The sequence below is a fragment of the Siphateles boraxobius genome, unplaced genomic scaffold, assembly GCF_051911475.1.
Source record: "Siphateles boraxobius isolate OS27281-9 unplaced genomic scaffold, OSU_SipBor_1 25, whole genome shotgun sequence".
NCBI classification, from domain to species: Eukaryota; Metazoa; Chordata; class Actinopteri; order Cypriniformes; family Leuciscidae; genus Siphateles; species Siphateles boraxobius.
Genome location: NW_027508866.1, coordinates 22,502,566 through 22,521,791, shown reverse-complemented (window position 1 = coordinate 22,521,791; position 19,226 = coordinate 22,502,566). Strand labels below are relative to the sequence as shown.

At 37.4% G+C, this 19,226-nt stretch overlaps 2 protein-coding genes and 1 long non-coding RNA gene across 5 annotated transcripts in view; 1 reads left to right on the top strand and 2 right to left on the bottom strand.

The window, feature by feature from the left end:
* smad2 (SMAD family member 2) overlaps positions 1 to 6,674 on the bottom strand; it is a 30,262-nt gene extending 23,588 nt beyond the window's left edge. The window contains exons 1-3 of one of the 3 annotated variants that reach the window (XM_077243212.1): positions 6,511 to 6,674; positions 6,194 to 6,272; positions 1,662 to 2,079 (exon numbers count right to left, since the gene is read on the bottom strand). In XM_077243212.1, the coding sequence (XP_077099327.1) occupies positions 1,662 to 1,900 (239 nt within the window). In that variant the 5' untranslated portion in view covers positions 1,901 to 2,079; positions 6,194 to 6,272; positions 6,511 to 6,674. The remainder of the gene's footprint in view (positions 1 to 1,661; positions 2,080 to 6,193; positions 6,273 to 6,510) is intronic. The other 2 variants (XM_077243213.1, XM_077243214.1) reach the window with 2 other exon arrangements.
* Positions 1 to 19,226, bottom strand: part of LOC143750294 (uncharacterized) — a 411,790-nt gene that overhangs the window by 202,902 nt on the left and 189,662 nt on the right. The window lies entirely within an intron of this gene.
* The window catches only part of lrp13b (low-density lipoprotein receptor related-protein 13 b), a 37,145-nt gene continuing 27,080 nt past the window's right edge, over positions 9,162 to 19,226 (top strand). Inside the window, exons 1-17 of the mRNA XM_077243215.1 lie at positions 9,162 to 9,221; positions 10,132 to 10,251; positions 10,364 to 10,594; positions 11,561 to 11,674; positions 11,901 to 12,020; positions 12,658 to 12,783; positions 12,866 to 13,069; positions 13,191 to 13,359; positions 13,434 to 13,602; positions 13,692 to 13,920; positions 14,389 to 14,508; positions 14,606 to 14,824; positions 15,231 to 15,551; positions 15,636 to 15,854; positions 15,933 to 16,100; positions 16,830 to 17,096; positions 17,181 to 17,396. Of these exons, the coding sequence (XP_077099330.1) occupies positions 9,170 to 9,221; positions 10,132 to 10,251; positions 10,364 to 10,594; positions 11,561 to 11,674; positions 11,901 to 12,020; positions 12,658 to 12,783; positions 12,866 to 13,069; positions 13,191 to 13,359; positions 13,434 to 13,602; positions 13,692 to 13,920; positions 14,389 to 14,508; positions 14,606 to 14,824; positions 15,231 to 15,551; positions 15,636 to 15,854; positions 15,933 to 16,100; positions 16,830 to 17,096; positions 17,181 to 17,396 (3,064 nt within the window). The 5' untranslated portion in view covers positions 9,162 to 9,169. The remainder of the gene's footprint in view (positions 9,222 to 10,131; positions 10,252 to 10,363; positions 10,595 to 11,560; positions 11,675 to 11,900; positions 12,021 to 12,657; positions 12,784 to 12,865; positions 13,070 to 13,190; positions 13,360 to 13,433; positions 13,603 to 13,691; positions 13,921 to 14,388; positions 14,509 to 14,605; positions 14,825 to 15,230; positions 15,552 to 15,635; positions 15,855 to 15,932; positions 16,101 to 16,829; positions 17,097 to 17,180; positions 17,397 to 19,226) is intronic.

Sequence of the window (19,226 nt, the reverse complement as noted above, 5' to 3'; positions counted from 1 at the left end):
TGTTTTGGGAACACAGTCGTGTAAGACGAGGCTAAGGCATTTCAGAATGACCAAAACAACATTTCAACGAGTTTAGTCCAGTTAAGCTGTCCCATCGGGACGTCACGAGTCTTTTTTGATGCGCAGAGAAATTTGTAAGGTAAATGTGTTTACATTGAAGTTTATGTGATGTTTTCTTATCAGTTTTCTGTATCGCCTTGAGCACACAAGCTTTTTATGCAATTTTTTTTAGAATTTAGGCACATCTTGGGAGTTTCCATTCAGCGTTTTTTATGCAATATTCTAAAATGCGCATAAAAATGTGGATGAAAACGGCTATTGTGAATATCATGCTGATTTTGCACTTTGACCAACTGCAGATCTTCGACTACAGAAAACGATCTTCGACAGAAACGACTGCTTTACACTTGATTTATAAAAAAATTAATTCCCTTTTCAACTGGAACTTCAAAGTGGACAATTCAGATTTCCCTTATCACTTCTTGTTTTTAATCATGCACGATTTTACTGACACACAACAGTTTACATTTTCATTCTTGAGTTTATCTAAAGAAAAACATTATGGACGCTTTAATAAGGTTGTAAATTAAATACATTTGTTAAATTATAGAATTTCATTTTAAATATAGTAGTCAACATTTGCAGTGGATCAAACAAAGTTCATCAAAGTTGTCCTAAGATGTTTAAAATTCATGCATGTATAAATTTGATGAAAGGTTTTGATCCACCTCAGATGTTGACTACTGTCTGTGTGTGTGTGTGTGTGTGTGTGTGTGTGTGTGTGTGTGTGTGTGTGTGTGTGTGTGTGTTATGTTTAGTATTTTAAAAGTAAAAATGTGAAGCTTGTTTTTAACGAGTTCTTACATAAATGCATTTACAAGAGAACTGAATCAATTTATACATTTCTCTCAAATATCCCCAAGACATCACCTGACCCTTGCGTATCTGTAACGTCTTGGTTTCAAACTATTGATATGTTGTGGCTCGGACACACAACTCTTCCTCTCCTCTTAGCATTTCCCTAAAATAGCAGCGCTGATATTTCACCATTTGTCATGATGAATGGAATAAAAGCAGCCTGATGGTTGATAACGCAGACATTCACACAGCATGAGAAGCCTTCGTGAGCTCAGAATGGAGGTGACGTGGAGCTGTACAGAATGACCTTAACTCAAGTCGAGACAGATGGAGCAGAAATCATTTAAAGAAACAAAGGGGAGTAATGCTGATATTTTACAACGGTAGACGCAACTCACGCCTTCGCCTTCACTCACGAAGCAACACACGCAATGATACGGCTAAGGTTACTTCTAAACTTAAATAAAAGCATTTCTAAATCATTTAAGGAGTTTTAATGCTTTATAAGATGAAGACTTAAAACTAACACAACGTTTTCTTTTACAATCATGGGTTTGCAACTCTAACCGTATTAAAGGAGTACTTTTTCTAAAACAAAAAAAAGTACACATTTACTTGGCCTCATGTCTCTTCAAACCTACATAAACTGATTATTAAATTACAGCATACTTTTTCAAATGACAAGGAGATGAATAAATGACACTTGCGTTTTCCATTTCAAAAGATTGAAGCGCTAGATTTCGAAGTCTAAGACGACACTGAGCTAAAAGCAGGAATGCGAGCAGCTTTTGATGTTGGCGTACCTGGGGATGGTGACACACTTGGTGTTGAGGTTCTGTGTGGTGATGGCTTTCTCCAGCTCGTCCAGCTGGCCCGTCTTCTTCAGCTTCTTCACCAGGCTTTTGACGGCCTTCTCGCACCACTTCTCCTCCTGGCCGTTCTGCTCTCCGCCCCCTCCCGCTCCGCTCGAACCGCTGGCCGACTTCTTCCAGCCCAGCAGACGCTTCACCACGGGCGGAGTGAAAGGCAAGATGGAGGACATGTTTTTGGGGTGTCCGATGAGCAGTCAGAGTTAGAGAGACAGATGGAGGCTAGGAGAATGGGGAGGAACAGACCCAACGTTCCTAACTGGCTTTTAGGAAGAGGGTCTCTGGGCTGATTATGAGGGGGCAGGGGACAGAAGCTTAGGAAACGGGAGAGGAAAGGGGGGCGAGGGGTCACCTGAGTGGAGAGAAGCAGAAATCAAGAACAGCTGATGACAGACTCTGTAAAATACAAACTTCAGGGATGAGACTAGTACCTCCATCCACCATTACAATTGCAAACTAAAGACTTAATTCAATTGTATATTTGTCGTATTGCTTTTTATTATTATTATTATTAGTTCTACAGCTAGTAATCTATTTCTGTATTAGAATTATTGGTCACTAATGAGGCTTTATTACCCAATAATTATTTGAAAATCATGAACCAATTTGGCTAATTTTTTGTTTAATTTTTTAATACACTTTTTATAATATTCAAAAGTTTTGGGTCGGTGAGATGCTGTAAATGTTTTTGAAAGAAGCTCACCATGGCCGCACTTATTTGATCAAAAATACAGTAAAAACAGTAATATTGTGAAATATTATTATAATCTAAAACAACTGTTTTCTATTGTGAATATATTGTAAAATGTAAATTATTCCCGTGATCAAAGCTGAATTTTCAGCATCATTACTCCAGTCTTCAGTGTCACATGATTCTTCGGAAATCATTTTAATATGATGATTTGATGCTCAGGAAACATTTCTGATTATTATCAACGCTGAAAACAGTTGTGTTGATTAATATTTCGGAAACCGTGATTTATTTTTTTCAGGATTCTTTGATGAATAGAAAGTTCAAAAGAACAGCATTTATTTGAAATTAAATTTTGTTTAATGCTTCCTTGCTGAATAGAAATATATATTTTTTATACTGACTTAAAACTGTGTAAAAACATTCTCTTATTGTAATTAAACATGCAGAGACTACAAAGAAGCCATTTCTTGCACCAATGCTGAGTTGAGTCTAGACTATCTGTTTGCTGACCAATGGTGGACTGGTGAATGCTTGAGAAACTTAAAACATAATTTTTGCAATTTGGTTTGGTGACACTAGTAGAGCAGAAATCACAAATCAGCTTTAAATAAAGGAGCGTGTTCAATACAATTGGACACTTTTTGTGGTACCAAGACACATGAAATTTCTCTTGTATTGGTCCCAACCACTCAGATTTCAGGAGTGACTCAACCCTAATCAGCAAATTAGGGATTTCATTGACAACAATTTTCTACAGGAGAAAACAAGCTAGCCTTTCATTTAAAAGGGTTTAGAACTTCATTTGAAAAGAGGTTCCACATAACAAGAAAATCTACGCACAGAAACCAGGCGAAAACTGCCAGGTTGTGAACATGGGGAAGTGGAAGTAAAACATCTTGATCATTTCGGTTAGGCTTACAACATACCCTTACTCTGGGTGCCATTTATGATAAGGGAAATGACGGGCAATGAGAAAACGCCTCAAAATGCTTCTTCAACAAATGCATTCGAGTTTGAGAATGGATGACATCAGAAAAGATTTAATGATCTAATGGACTTTTCAGACGCTTCGGGCTGGAAGAGTTTCTTTGCCAGTTACAGCCAAATGTGCTAACGTAACAAAATTAAAACCCAAACTAATCCATCTAATTGTCTTGCTTATATGAAGAGTAACTAGGGTTGTCAAGATTGAATAAGATAACTGTCCTCGATTAAATTAGAGTAGGCTACTCAATTTTAAAAATGCTTCAATTGCAATTTACAATCAAAATACAGGTCAAAACACATGGAGTGAAGCATTCCACGGACGAGAATACATTAATCGCATTAATATATTAGACAGTTTTCTAAGGCTGCATAATGTTTTAAAAAACATACTATAGCATAGTGCTATTGTGAATTAACAGAGGCTGCAATTCAATTTAATTAATACATGCCCTTTGGTCACACCGTCACATGCAATTAATACACGCCCAATTAATACATGCTAGTTCTGTTTAGTCACAGTAAAAGTTGCTCCACATGAACTGTTATCATTTACATTAGTGGAGCGTCTCAAACTCCATCTCTGCATATGCTGCGACTGCGAGTTTGAGTTGCTCATAACATTTGTCTAGGAACACAATGCGCCATTTCATCATTTGTAAGATAAACCATGTATAAACCTATGCCAACACAGGAGAATACATCAACATTCGAACTCGCAATTTCAAAATAAAGGTTTAAATGCTCGCTCCGAGTTTGCATGTTTTGATTTTCACATATTCTTGTTCAAGAAATTACAGTGGCTGTAGCATTTCTATCATAAAGAAGCCGCCAAATATTAAAGATTAAATTAATTTAATTAAATATTGTTTGGCCAATATTCAACAAGGATTTGATCTGCTGTAGAGCGTAACAACACCTGCAGGCATAAGATGTACATAAGATGATTAGGTATACTATGTATTTTAAAAGTGTTAGTTGGTTGTTTTATAAAACCAAATGATTAGACTACTTGTTTTTGATACTTTATTTAAACCAAATACTATTGCCTAATAACATATACAATTGTTATTATATATGTCTTAATTCATCTTAAAGACAATTGTTAAATTAGGTCTAGTTTTATTACCATTAAAAAACATTCGATTACTCAATTAATCATCAAAATAATTGACCGATTACGAAAAAAATCGCTAGTGACAACCCAAACAAAGCGAAAGTCCAAAAGTGAACGGTCACTCAGTGAACGGTCAAGCTTCACAGCACTTTAGGCATCACATGTTAGTTTAAATGATTTCAATAGAACATTTGAAGCATTTAAGCACATCAAAGGCACATTTGCAACGTTAAATTTGAACATGAATAGCAGACTTAGGGAGCATTTGAAAGATTTATTAAAACATACCAGTCATTTTGGGGCACGTTCACCTTTTTTGGTCACATGCCTATTTGAACGGTTTGAATTTAATATTAAACATATTGATAAAAAAATTATTCTGTTGTGAGGTAAATACTTCTAAAAAAACAAATGTAATGTCTACATGAAAAAGTTAGTTCAGACAAGAATAGAATTCTATGTTAGTACTCAATTCAAGCTTGAAGAAATTAATGCATAAATATCAACGTTATAAAATTAAGTAAAATCAACTCAACTTTCTGTTGTGGTGTTCCCAACATGCACTGGAGAACGAATAATTAATAAGGTTAATTTTTCACTGTTTTCCAGCTGTATTTACACACGTTTATTGCTTCTGTTGTTATGTTTAGTAAATTGCTGTTTTGTGACATCTGGAATTCATTTTCTTTATTAAAAATGACACGTTCGTATTCAAAAACATTCCATCGAAAGTTACCCTCATTGTGTACCAAGTATTGAGGTCCCAGTGTTCAGGTGGGAACGGTGTCTCTTCTATTATGTAAACATGATGACTACACAATATCTATTGTATTATTTACTACTAAGAAGTTTCTAAGTAAAGCTTTAAACTTTAAAAGCATGGTTTAATTCAATGTTGTATTGTTTGAGTAAAAAGTATTGCAAAGGTAACTTCAAATAAGTAAAAAGTACTTAAACGTTTACTGGCCAGGTTAGAGTTATTTTCTTTGTTAATTTTACTTAACTTATTTAAGTGGACTTCATTTTTCTTTTGCAAGTTAAGTAAATTGCACATATGGAATTTTACTTAATTTTTTCAGTGCATTGATGAGATATAGACACACCTGGACGATGGATATTTGTTTTAAGTTTTCTGGTATCATGGACCAAATTGGAAAGTACAAAATAAACGCATCCGGGACACTGTAAGCAGGAAATCATTGAAGTGTTCGGAACGTTTTTAATTGAACGTTCACAAAATTTGAGCATCACAGATGCTTTGAAAGTTTCAAATGGAACATTCAATTTTGCATATAATTGGCGTGTTGGAATGTTTGATTCTAACGTTTTGGCGCGTTCCTTGTCAGCAGCATTTAGTAATGCAACTTTGAAGCCCAAAAATGTTGTCTAGGTAGACAGCTCTGTAAGTTTTGACAGCCAAACCATGAGATAAGCAATACACAGAGGCCAATGAGGCAGGAGTAAGTCATATCACAATATTCTTATAAATGCGTTTGTGTACAAACGCCAAAGGAAAAACATTTTTATAGGCAAAACAAACATCACCATGTAGATCTGCTTGTATCATTCTAAACATGCATAGAAGTCGAGCCAAACAGACCCTGGTGCTCGTCATTAACTCATCTGTCAGCTTTAAATGACTAATAATTAATAAATAAACGCATTGTTTACCTTCTCCAGTGATCTGTTGGAGTATCACGGGCTTGTTATGGCTGCATGGGCCGCTAATCGACTCACCGTCCCGGTCTGCCTGCGATATAACAAACCCCAGGATCAATACACTTACATTAATCGCTGCATTGTAAACTATTTCATCTGTGCAAAAGCGAAAAATCGACATTTGCCTGCTTATGAGAGGTGTGTGAGTTTGCGTGGCCGTTGAGTTTGTGGAAACCGCTAGCAGCCTGCGCTACTTTCTTTGACAGAAAAATAAACAGCTTTCAAACGGGTTCGCGAGCCGTTATCTTCACATTTACCCTTCAACTCACCCTTTTAGCGAGAAGCTTTCTCTGTAAGGAAGGAGTAGCGTAAAATCCCAGCGAAACGGATTATTCGTGGGTGGGTAAAAGTCGACTTTAAACAATATTTTCCTTCCCACTGTAGCCGAATTACAGCAGCAGACGACGGCCTCCAGCGCGCGCAACCTAACATTAAAGCACGCAAGGAGATACGCGCTCTGCATAAGCCCCGCCTTCTATCTTTTCATTGGATAAACAAGAAGCCTGTCATGGATATGCTTCTCGTCGATTGGCTTATAAAACCGTCGGTCTTGATAAAAATTGAATATGCAAACTACAGTCGATTTTTATTGGCTAATCAGATTGTGTCTTCTAATCAGTGATGTTTAGGTTCTAGTAGAAGGCAGTGGTTTGTCAATGTGGCTGTCCATCTATTGACTTCATAATAGACTCGAAGCGAACGGGGTGGGGAAATTGCAAGCGAGTTACTGCCTCTAAATAACATTACTATGAAATCGGGATGTGTGTTGTGCGTTCATCCGCCATTCAGTGTGTAACAAATAGGACTAAAACATCCCATAAGCGTGTGCTATAAACCACCTGTGATCCTTTGCGGTAATAAATCACCTATAATAAAGATTACGAGGCAGCGTGCACATTCACACACACACGTTAAAAAAAGTCACCATTGTTTTTCTGCTCTCAACAGTGTGATGATGTTCGCTGTAAAGTCGAGAAATGGGCAAAAGTGTGAGATGCAACACAGATGTTATGGAAGTCACTAATGCAATATGACAAGATTTGTTCTAGATTATAATTTTTTTCATAAAGGGGATTTAATGTAAAGATAAAGCCCCAGCCCATATTCCAGTAATAACATAAATCACACAAAACAGTACCAGCTTATGATCACTAGATGTCACCATTGTCCATTATTCAATTGCTGCATGTTGTTTTGCTGTCAAGAGCACACTGTAAAAAAATATAATCGATTAGTTATGACAACAGCTTTACATTGCTTTAACTTATCAAATTAATTAAGCAATTAAAGAAGTTTTTACGTGAATGTGTCAAGAAGTTAAAGAAGATTCGACAATTTTTTTTAAAGTCAGTCTAATGTATTTTAAGTTTAAAATGACTTAAACATCCAAGAAGATTGTACTTAAAAATCTAAGGCGGTGATTTTATTTATTTATTTATTTATTTATTTATTTATTTATTTATTTATTTATTTTTACAGTGCATGAATAAACGTGTACCAGGTACAGTACATGTTTCATCCTTTCTGGACAGAGGCATGTAACATGACATCTGCACAGTTTCTTGAGATACAGCAGGAAGAACCTGTATTGGAGAGATGGGGGAAACTCGGGTAATATTGCTCAAATATATCATTTTTAAATAATTATTAAATATGAATTACATTAAGTAGGCCTAGATTAAAATTAGTAAAATTAATTAAATTATTATTATTTAAATGTATTATTTATTATTATTTAATTATAATTAAATAAATTAACTAAGCATCTTGCTCTGATATATCTTAAAATATGTCAGTGCCATTGTTTTGTCTCAAGATGCATAACAGTAATGTTGTTGTTTTTCTAAGGCACATTTATAAAAAGCTACTTAAATGTCCTAATTGAACTAGGGCCTATTCCTGGCTTAATCTTAACCCTGTCTGTGAAATCAGGCCTAACTATTATAGTTTAATCTCTTCTGCATCATTTGGCAAAATTGCATCTTGAAATTACCCAAAATAGAATTATATTATTCAGTAATTTTGTAACTTTTTTGTACTATATTTCTAAACTTTGACTTTACTGTGTCAGTAATGTGCACAATCATCCCATGAGTATATTGTTCATATGCAGTGTATTTTTACACTTTATTGAATATGTTTTGTTTTAATATTTTATTATATTCTTTATTATTCAGATATGTATTTATATTTGTAAATAATTTTATTTACATTTTGTGACATTAGGAATGTTTCAAAAAAAATTGCAAATTAAACTTTGTGTTTTGTACTGTACCTTTCTAAAACTTTCAGAAGAAATTCAGATGAAATGCTTGCATGGATGTTATATATTAACTGAAACAAGGCTGCTGAAGTTGACAGCAGTTTTGTCATTTAACTAATTAATGTGACTGCAAATGAAAATTGTCTGAGTTGGCAGCTGTGATGTTGTGAAGCTACTAATGGATAGTGTGAAGACGAGAAACACCTCACAGTTCTGCGTCTCATGGACCGACGACTACTAATTGTGCAACATTAATAATTGATCAGCATATTAGAATGATTTCTGAAGGCTCGCAAGACACTGAAGACTGGAGTGATGATGCTGAAAATTCAGCTCTGATCACACAAATAAATTATATTATAAAATCTATTCACATTGAAAACAGTTATTTTAAATTGTAATACTATTTCACAATTTTACTTTTTTTTATTGTATTTTTTGACCAAATAAATGAAGACTTGGTGAGTCCTTTCAAAAATATATTTGAAAAATTCTAATTAATCCAAACTATTGATCGGTAATTTTCTGTATTTACTTATTATTTAAAACAAAAGATGTTTGATTTTACATGCCTGCATGACGTCATGATTGAGCGCGTCTTGGTCTTCGCCAGCTTATAAAGGATTGTGATTGGCCCGCAGGCGCGCGTGGCTCAAACAGGTGTGATGGACCTGAGGCGTTTAATCTGCTGCACGGCAGTCTTCGCCTTACTGGCAGGTTAGTGTGTTGCCTTTCGCTTTTAGATTATAAACTTACAAAAGCGGTAGGACATTTTAATGATATTTATTTGAATATGCCACCGATACTTCACAAGATAGCTAAAGGAGAAACACGGGCTAGTTGTGATAAGGGTACGTCTCAGTTCGGTTTCTCAAGTGACTATTTCCGTTTGTTTCAGACACTCTCTTCAAATACTGTACTTTCGTTGTATGAATTCTGTCCTCTAAACTAAAATTCTATTATCATTTTTACACCCTTTGACAAGTAAGCAATAAAATCATGTCATACTACCATTCAAAATGTAGAACATTAACACTTAAGAGTTTGATTCCTTTCTGAATATCAGTTCAGTGTCAATTATAATGAATCAGTATTTTTTTTAATCTATTGACTCCAATAATCTTTTTATCAAAAAATGAGACCAGCAAAAAAAAATACTTTTTCTGCTCACTAAGATTTTAGTTTTTCAGCAATAAATGCATTCAATTAACTGAAAGTTGTCATTCTTTTCACATTGTTACAAAACAATTTCTATTTAAAATCAATGTTGTCACACAAGATATCATGTTTTCCACAAAAATATGAAGCAACACATGGTTTTGCAGGGCAAGTTTTTATGTTTTATGTTGCAATTTTGTCTAATTTATATAGTGTGTTTTTTTGTTTGTTTTTTTACCATTCTTGCAAATGGTAAATGTGTGTTCAGTTTTCAATTAGGAAATCATAGATGCGAGTAGATATGTCACTGCAAAATCTATAAAGAAAACAAAATTTTTACCTCCTTGGATATCCCTATTTTCATTTTACCTGCTGAAAACTTCCTTTTAATATGAAGTATTCAGTGGTCGTATAATGCGTATGTGTCAAAAGCACTGAAAGTGAACGAGGGCTGTGAATGTTCTCTCAGGTGTGTATGGGGACTGCAGCAGGAGTCAGTGGCCGTGTGATGATGGGGTGTGTGTGCCGCACAGATGGCGCTGTGATGCTGTCAGCGACTGCCAAGACGGATCAGACGAGATGGACTGTTGTATGTACCACCTGTTTCTTTACATGTACAATAATCTTGTTGATTTCAATCGATTACAACTTGATTCTATGGAAGAAAAACACCTAAACAAGCATACATTTTATACCATTAGTATGTCAAGCAGGGGATTTTGAGTGTGCGGATGGCTCCGGGTGTGTGTCTCGGTCGGCTGTTTGTGATGGGCAGCCCCAGTGTCCCGATGCTTCAGATGAGTGGGATTGCAGCTGGCGTTTAGGGTGTCTCTCGGGTGACTGGAAGTGCAAGAACAAGGTCTGCATCCCACGAGACCTTCTCTGCAATGACGCCAATGACTGTGGCGATAACTCTGATGAAGAAACGTGTGGTGAGATGCTCTAGAAGTATAAACTCTTGTTATATGGTGTATGAATATCATTGCATTGGAGACTTGAACTGACTTGTTAAATTGCTGTACCACTTGGTTAAAGTAAATGCAAGAAGAGACAAGCTCTGATTATCAGAGTCTTAATTTGTTCACATATGCAAAATTGAATGGAAAAGATTCAGATAGTTGTATTTGGTTGAAAATGAAAAGTGCCTGTAATTTTCTCATATTTCTCTCCTTTCGCCTCATATGACAGTAAAGTGTTCATTGCATGCACACCTCAGAATCTTGCCGGAAGTAGAAGATCATCCGGTGGCTTTTTACCTACTCTTATGAGTACCTTGAATTCGGACATACGATTTTTATTACATTCACTGTTTTCCTGTTTATATTCTACTATATAGTAGGTAAGTGTGCGATTTCAGATGCAGCCTTCCAGTCTCCGCTACAACTAAAGTGTTCGAGGGTCAAAGTAGACGTTGTTTGCGGGCTGCGAATGAAGACATAGACTGGCATTATGCAAATTTGTTACAATCCTATGTAGGTTCGAGCAGGAAGTAAGAGTGGAATTACTGACGACTCGTATCAGGCAGTTCACAATCGCTTTCTTTTTGGAGACCATAACTCCATTTATATGCACTTTGATTTTTTTTTAACTTAGCTTTTATATTCACAAGCAGCCATATTACACACTACATGAAAGGTAACATCGGGGAAAAAAAGCGTAGTAAGGGTACTTTAACATTGTTACTCATTGGTGTATGATTGTGTATGTAAATTCCTTCATTGTCCTGCAAACTTTGAATACTGCACTCACAACACGCAAGCCAGTGGAATCATTGTGGGTAATGGCTAAAAATGACACCCTATGTTGTACAGCATTTCTGTTGACATCTAGAATATCATAATGTGCTTTTTATTGATCTCTAAGATTGTTGTTCTATATTTGTGTGAAATGTGTTGTAGGTTCCTGTGGGAAAATGAGCATGCGCTGTGCTGATGGCAGGTGTATAAGCCAGAGAGAGAGGTGTGATGGAGTCGCTCAGTGCTCGGATAGGAGAGATGAGCCTCTTACATGTGGTACATAGTTACTCGCAATGTTTTTTCTTTTGAAGTATGTTTGAATTTGATCATGCTGCATATCTCCAACAACGGTCGGCTCATTTATTTTATTTGTTTTAGATATTTTAGCATTTTATTGTTTAGGTGTTTGTTTGTTTTAGATATTGGCTTAGTTCCATTATTATGTTTACTTTATTTTTTTAATGTATTATTTGGAATTCATTTTCTCTTCTCTTTTAACTAGGTAAAACTTGCCATAATGGCAATGGTGGCTGTAGCCATTCTTGCATTGACCAGCTTTGGGGAGCCTTGTGCTCTTGTCCCACTGGAATGACCCTTTCTGCAAACGGACTTGATTGTGAAGGTACAGTCGTTGCACTTGTGCCTCTAAGCAGGCTGTATTTGGAGTAGCACACATACTGTACAAGTCATACAGAATCTGCAATGCAGTATCTACACTGTTTTATGGACGAATTAAACTGTTGCATAATAATTACTAGATGTACATTTTCTGAAGAAAACGTGAGTGGTGTTTTGCTTGCAGTGCACGACCACACTGCCCAGAAACAAAAAAAGCTCACCCCCATTACTCTACAATATTCTGAAATGTATATGGGTGTTTTTTATTATAATTCTCTTTAGCATGTGGCTAGCATGATGCTTACACAATTAGCATGTTTTTAGCATCATATTAACCATGATAACATGGTTAGCTTATTGCTAACATGCATGTTTTTAACATGTTCTTAGCATATTTTAGCACAAAGCTAGATTATGCTAACATGATTTAGCATGACGCTACCACATTTTGACTTGTCAACAGCGATGCTTCGCAAGCACAACTAATAGTTGTTAACGTAATGGGTCGGCAGGATGCAGTATTCCATACGCTGTCAATTACAAACATTACCTTTTGTATTGACAAATGTTCATCTTCCACATGTGACCAATAATGGTCAGTTTTAGAATAAATAATATATATGTTTTTTTTTATATTGCAGATGTCAATGAGTGTGATCAGTCTTTTGGACCATGCATGCACTTGTGCTCTAATACACCAGGGTCTTTTCGCTGTCTGTGCCAGAACGGTTTTAAACCTCTTGACAATGGCTCTTGTGAAGCTCAAGGTAACTTATGGCATACATTTTCAGGTTTTATAAGTAAAAACATGTAGACACAATACCGATAATGTCAAATTGTTTTTTCAAGGAGCTGTGATTAAGATTTTGACAACTAGGAAGGGACTCATTGGGTTGGTGAATTTGAAGACCAGAGTGTATGAGCCACTTTTTTCAAGTGAGAGTGACCCTTTAGCCATGACTTATGATATCCAGAGGAACTTCATTTACTGGGCTGATCAAAATGGGAATATCTACAAGGCTTATTACAGGAAGAGCACCATTCTGTATTCAGGTTAGTTATTGTCAGGGTTTTTTGCTAAATCAATGCAGAAATGCCTCAAATATTTTGGCATGGACCAAAAACGTTATGTTTGTCTTATTCCCTGCTTATTGTCTTATTCCCTGCTTATTAGGGCAGTCTGGTGTGAAGAGTTTAGCCGTCGACTGGCTCACTGGACAGCTGTATTGGGCGAGTGTTACCCAGAAAGCCATCTACACTGGTGCAGCTGATGGTAGTGCTGTAGGCATCGTCATGTCCAAAGAAATGGACCCAAGCGATATGGTCCTCAGCCCAATCGAGAGGTACGAACTGCTTTTCACCTTGGTACAGATTTGAGGAGCACCGTTATATCTGGCTTTTTTTCCCCTCCGTGTAGTTTCATATTTTGGATGAATAAAGCAACGAATGAAGAAATAACCATTGAGAGGGCGGAAATGGATGGTTCGAATCGGACAACACTGTTGTTCATTACTGCACAGTTACCAAGAAGTCTTGTGTTGGATGTGGCTGCACAGCGGCTGTATTGGATCAGTGTTTACAAAATGGTGCGTTACATTTGAAAAAAACCTCTAATTTTGTATGTCAAATGTGTTGATTTTATATTTATTTTGAGATCTTTAAATTGATATTCCAGTCAATTGAGAGCATCAGGACAGATGGCACTGGGCGGCACAACTTTTTGGGTGTCTTTCAAGGAAATCGTGCTCAGACTCTGGCTGTATTTAACGGCTGGTTCTACTGGGCTGATGATAAAAAACTCTGGCAGGCTCCTCAAAATCTGTCTGTTGCCAAACAAGACGGATTCATCCTGAAAGCCTCGCTTCCTGTCCTGAACGTCTACCATGCGCTTCAGCAACCCCAAGGTGAATTAGATTTTGAAAACGCCTTCCTTAATTCATCATAGGGTTTACTAAGGATGTGCGATATATTATGTCTACGACGCACTTGGTACAGATCTGATACGCATTCCTTTTTCAGCTCTATTTTAAGACTTCATTTAACTAATTTAAGACTTTTAAGGATACTCGACAAAATGGGCATTTTGGCATAATTGTGTGGTTTTGTCCATTCAAGCAGCTTTCTGTGTGCACAAGTGTCACAACCACTGCACAAAATTATAAAGGAAAAAACCTTTAGGAGTCAGCGGTCTACTGCAGTCCTAAACCTGCCAAGGACCAGCACAATAACACAGCTCAGCAAATATCAATTGATCATTATCAACAAAAACACCGAAAATATTGAGAATTTGTCAATATCGCACAGCCTTAGTGGTTATGCCACATCATTGGCTCAAGCCTCAACTAAATATTGTTTCCATGATGTACATGTAGGTTTTGCACCATGTAAAAACTCAGGATGCCAGCTGTGTTTGCCCTCCCAGAAAAGTGCTGTTGGATTCACCTGTCTGTGTCCTGAGGGAGCGTTGCCCATGTCTTGGGGATCTTGCGAAAGTGTGTTTTGTTTATTTAGCATTTAATATTAAGCATTTATTTAAATATTGATTTATAACTTGGCTTTTGATGACTTATTTAATCTCATCATTGTCAGATTTTAAAGTTGCCTATGCAACAGCCACAACCATATACAGATTGGAGTTTGCTGGAAAGACTCCTGTGAAAACTGAACTCTTTACTTCGGATGAAGACATTCAGTCCTTTGACATGTACTGGCGGCGAGGATGTCTGGTTTGGTCTAATGGGACAGGCCACGTAAAGATTAACATACATTCTCAGGACTTATCAGAGTACATTCTGACTTTAAAACCTGGTAAGTTGTTACTATTTCACAAGGCCTGAACACTTGACGATTCGATCTGCACACTCTAAACTTTTGGCCCAACAAAATCAAGTGTGATACAACTCTCCCGATACATTTCATGATGGATAAAATCCTCATTAAAAAAATGGAGAAAAAAAGTAGCTTGGTATAATATTTTATTACCATCGCTTATAAAAAAAAACTGAAGGTATGAACTAAATCAGTTAACTTTTTCTATAACATTGCATGGTTAATTCAGATTGTAAAATGTCATGTGGTGTGACATTCCTGAAATTAATTATATTTGAGTTAATCTTGATATTTGAGAATTTTTTTTGATTGGTTACACTACATTTATTCCTACTGATAATTCCAGCTCATGAGTAATTCTGGCTTGCTTTGTCTCTTCCCTTAGCATGTGTCGTCAGAGTTGACCAGAGAACCGGCAATCTGTATTGGCTGGCATGTGATGAACTTTCCCTTGGCGTTTCAACCATTGGCCCCCTTGACCAAAGCATTTCCAGGCAGCTATATCAAGCCAAAACTGCAATCCTAGACCTGTTTGTGGATTGGCAGAGAGGAAAGCTGTACTGGCTAGAGGGAGCTCAGATCATGAGAATGAAACTGGGTCTGATTGGTGGAAGAGCAGAATCTATCTTCAGCTTTGAGGACAGTGGAGTCGACAGCATTGTGTTTGACAGAAAAGCGAATGGCTTCCTTTGGAACATGGAGTCTTGTGAGTGTCCTCTTTCTGAATTGACCGTTTGTGTGAACACTGTCGGCTTTTATGTACTTCAGCTGAATGTTACGTTTGCTTTAGACTTGCAGGTTATGAGTCTATTGAAGATGAGGAAGTACTCAGCTGGTTTAGACTGGGTTGTTCCTGGCTCCATCGTGGCTGCTTATGAACCGTACATGGTGGCATTGTTCAATAACGTCCTGACTGTTTGGAGTCGTAAAGACGGAGCTCGTGTCTCTGGGGTGGCTGTCGAGACTGGAGTTGTAAGCGTATCTGTTGCCCTCAGGGAAATCCAACAAGGTTTGTAATGTTCCTCTGGGTTTTATTTTGTGTGATTTATGCTACAGTTAGTTATTTGTAGTTTTGTATGCACTTCAGATAAGATGACTGAAGATGTTCGTCCTACTGAGGTGACTTGCAAAAGTCCCCTAGTCTTTTGTCAAGGCTCAACGGTGTGTATCAGTCGATCTCAGCGGTGTGATGGGAAGAAAGACTGTCCAGATGGGTCTGATGAGGCCTCATGTTTGGACATGTGTGCAAAACCAGGTATGCTTTATGATAGGCATAGTTCACCCAAAAATAAAAAAAGTAATTTGTTAACTTGTGATGTGCATAAAGCCTAAATCTGAATGCAGAAAGGCACAGAAAATGAATGATGCATTCTACGGAGCTCCTGAAGAGACTTAGGTTTGCTGCGGTAGTCATTTATATTACAGTATTTCAGATTTAACTTCTCACATGAATATAGTAAGGAGAGATGACTGACAGAATGATGTCGGAGGATTTGGCGCACATCGGATCCTTGGCGTTATTGATAAATCTTATCTTGTAAAATCTGTGGTCCGTACTGCCGCTCCCTATAAGCAGAGTAAGTGTGTCGGGAGTTCAATAGTGAAAGTAAAAAGCGAGCGTGCATTCAAAGGGATTTTTCATATTTATTGTTGTTCCCTGGTGCCCACAAATTATATGCAACATAATTACCCAACTGTATAATTGGCAAACAAGGCAAAAGCATTAAATATATTTTTTTCTTCACTTCATATTTTTTCCATCACCATGTCCCTTTTAGATTCTTTAGATTTTTATATATATATATTTATACTTGAATAATAGTCAACTTTTATAACAATATTAAGTTGGTTACGGGGAGGGGTGATCTTGTTAGTTGAGTGGCATTGCTTTTTGTGCATTTAGTTTTATTGTGTTTCTGACTTGGTGTGCATGTGTCATTAGACTGCAGGAAAATAAAATGGAAAAAATGCTTTGTTCTTCCAGATGACTTCCTGTGTAATGATGGAAGTAAGTGTGTGGAGAGAGATTTGGTGTGTGATGGTCGCTTTCACTGCATTGATGGTTCAGATGAGATGGGATGTCCCACCATGGCTGCTAAAACCTCAACCTCGGGGCCATTAAAGTGTCGTTTGGGCTCTAAACCCTGTAAGGACGGACGTGAGTGTGTCCTGTACAGTCATGTGTGTGATGGAGAGAGGGACTGTAAGGATGGATCTGATGAACGGGGCTGTGAAAATAAGTGTAAAGCAGGTAAAACGCATGTCTTGGCTACATAAAGCAGTTACAAATCAGCTTCATGAGTAAGTGGCTTTTAAACCAAACGTTTCCTCCTAGGTCAGTTCCAGTGCGCTCATGGGAGGATGTGTATCGACAGAAAGCAGGTGTGTGACGACACACCTCAGTGTCAGGACCGCTCTGATGAAATGGACTGTTTCACTCACACACACGACTGCAAACACCAGTGTGACAATAAAACTCGCTGCATCCCAGAAAACTTCCTCTGTGATGGAGAGAAAGACTGTGTAGACGCCACTGATGAAGACAACTGCTGTGAGTTTGTTTTCAAAAGATGGAGACTTTATCATATTTATGCCCACTCAGTGATTACAGGTGGACTGTCGTTTGTTCAATGCACTAAATAGCAATGCACTTCCTTAAAAAGATATTGCCACCTGTGCAATAAGTCCATTTGGGTAATTTCCTCACTTTCCTCACTAGGTCAACTGTTAGTGGTATTATAACAAAGTGGAAGCAATTGGGAACAACAGCTACTCAGCCACGAAGTGGTAGGCAACATAAAATCACACAGTGGGCTCAGCAGTGGTGTAAATCACTGGATTCTAGAGCAGTGGAGACGTGTTCTCTGGAGTGATGAATCACGCTTTTCTGTCTGGCAATCCAATGGACGAGTCTGGGTTTGGTGGTTGCCAGGAGAACGGTACTTGCCTGACTGCATTGTGCCAAGTGTAAATTTGGTGGAGGGGGGATTATGGTGTGGGGTTTTTTCAGGGGTTGGACTTGGCCCCTTAGTTCCAGTGAAAGGAACTCTTAATGCTTCAGCATACCAAGACATTTTGGACAATTTCATGCTCCCAACTTTGTGGGAACAGTTTGGGGATGTTCCTGTTCCAACATAACTGCGCACCCGTGCACAAAGCAGGTCCATAAAGACATGGATGAAGAGTTTGGTGTGGAGGAACTTGACTGGCCTGCTCAGAGTCCTGACCTCAACCCGGTAGAACACCTTTGGGATGAATTTAGAGCGGAGACTGTGATCCAGGCCTTCTCGTCTAACATTAGTGCCTGGCCTCACAAATGAGCTTCCAGAAGAATTGTCAAATTCCCATAAATGCACTCCTAAACCTTGTGGAAAGCCTTCCCAGAAGAGTTGAAGCTGTTGTAGCTGCAAAGGGTGGGCCAACTCTGTATTAAACCCTATGGATTACATGCACATGAACTTTAATGAAATCCCATTCTTAAAGGCAGGCGTGCCAAAACGTTTGGCAATAGTGTATGTTTGAACCAGAAACTTATTCAGAAGAGTGAATTATACAGGGTCGTCTATATATCGATGTGTCAGAATTGTAATGCATTTTAGCCTAAATACGCATCCTTAGAAATGCTTTGAACAACTCAGACATCAGTGGATAAAGGCATGTAGTTCATCATAACATTCCAATGTACACATGAAAAATCGAGTACATTTAGCAATATAGTGTGAATTTATGTCAACAAAAATATACCGGGATAACCTGGCTTCTCTTGAGACTCCCCTGCTTCACCGCAGTTTATATGCTAAAGCCCATCGGCATGTTGATGTGATTCGTTACGACAGCATATGTGACGTAGAGAACAACAGTAATTTAAAATCGTATTTTCTCCTTAACTGCAGTGAACCAAAGACCGAGCAATGGTGTTGTTGACTTATTGCACATGGTCTTTATAAAAGCACATTAAAAACAATACATAGACATATAAACATTAATAACTTGATTTTCACCAAAGTATGAACCATATCTCCATGAATAGCATCACCAAAACGAGTTGCAAAGGTTTCCCAAGGTTATTTTTTCAATGAGGATTCCCAAACATTCCACTTTCTATTAGTTCCAACCCAAACTCACCATTGGTTGCCCGTTTAACAGTCAATTTTGCTATGCCGGCCCACTCATACAAATGGTGTTTTTGGTTCGCACCACTATGTGTTTCTAGCAAAATCGACCTGCCAATGCCTTGGTTTACTGTTCCATACAAATTTGGAGTAGGTGAAAGTATTCTAACAATAATTACATGCATGCCTTTAAAGGTGCAATATCCTGTTAATTTTTTTTCCATGATCTCCACTAATGTTGAAAATAATTGCAATTCCTGACCCTTCCT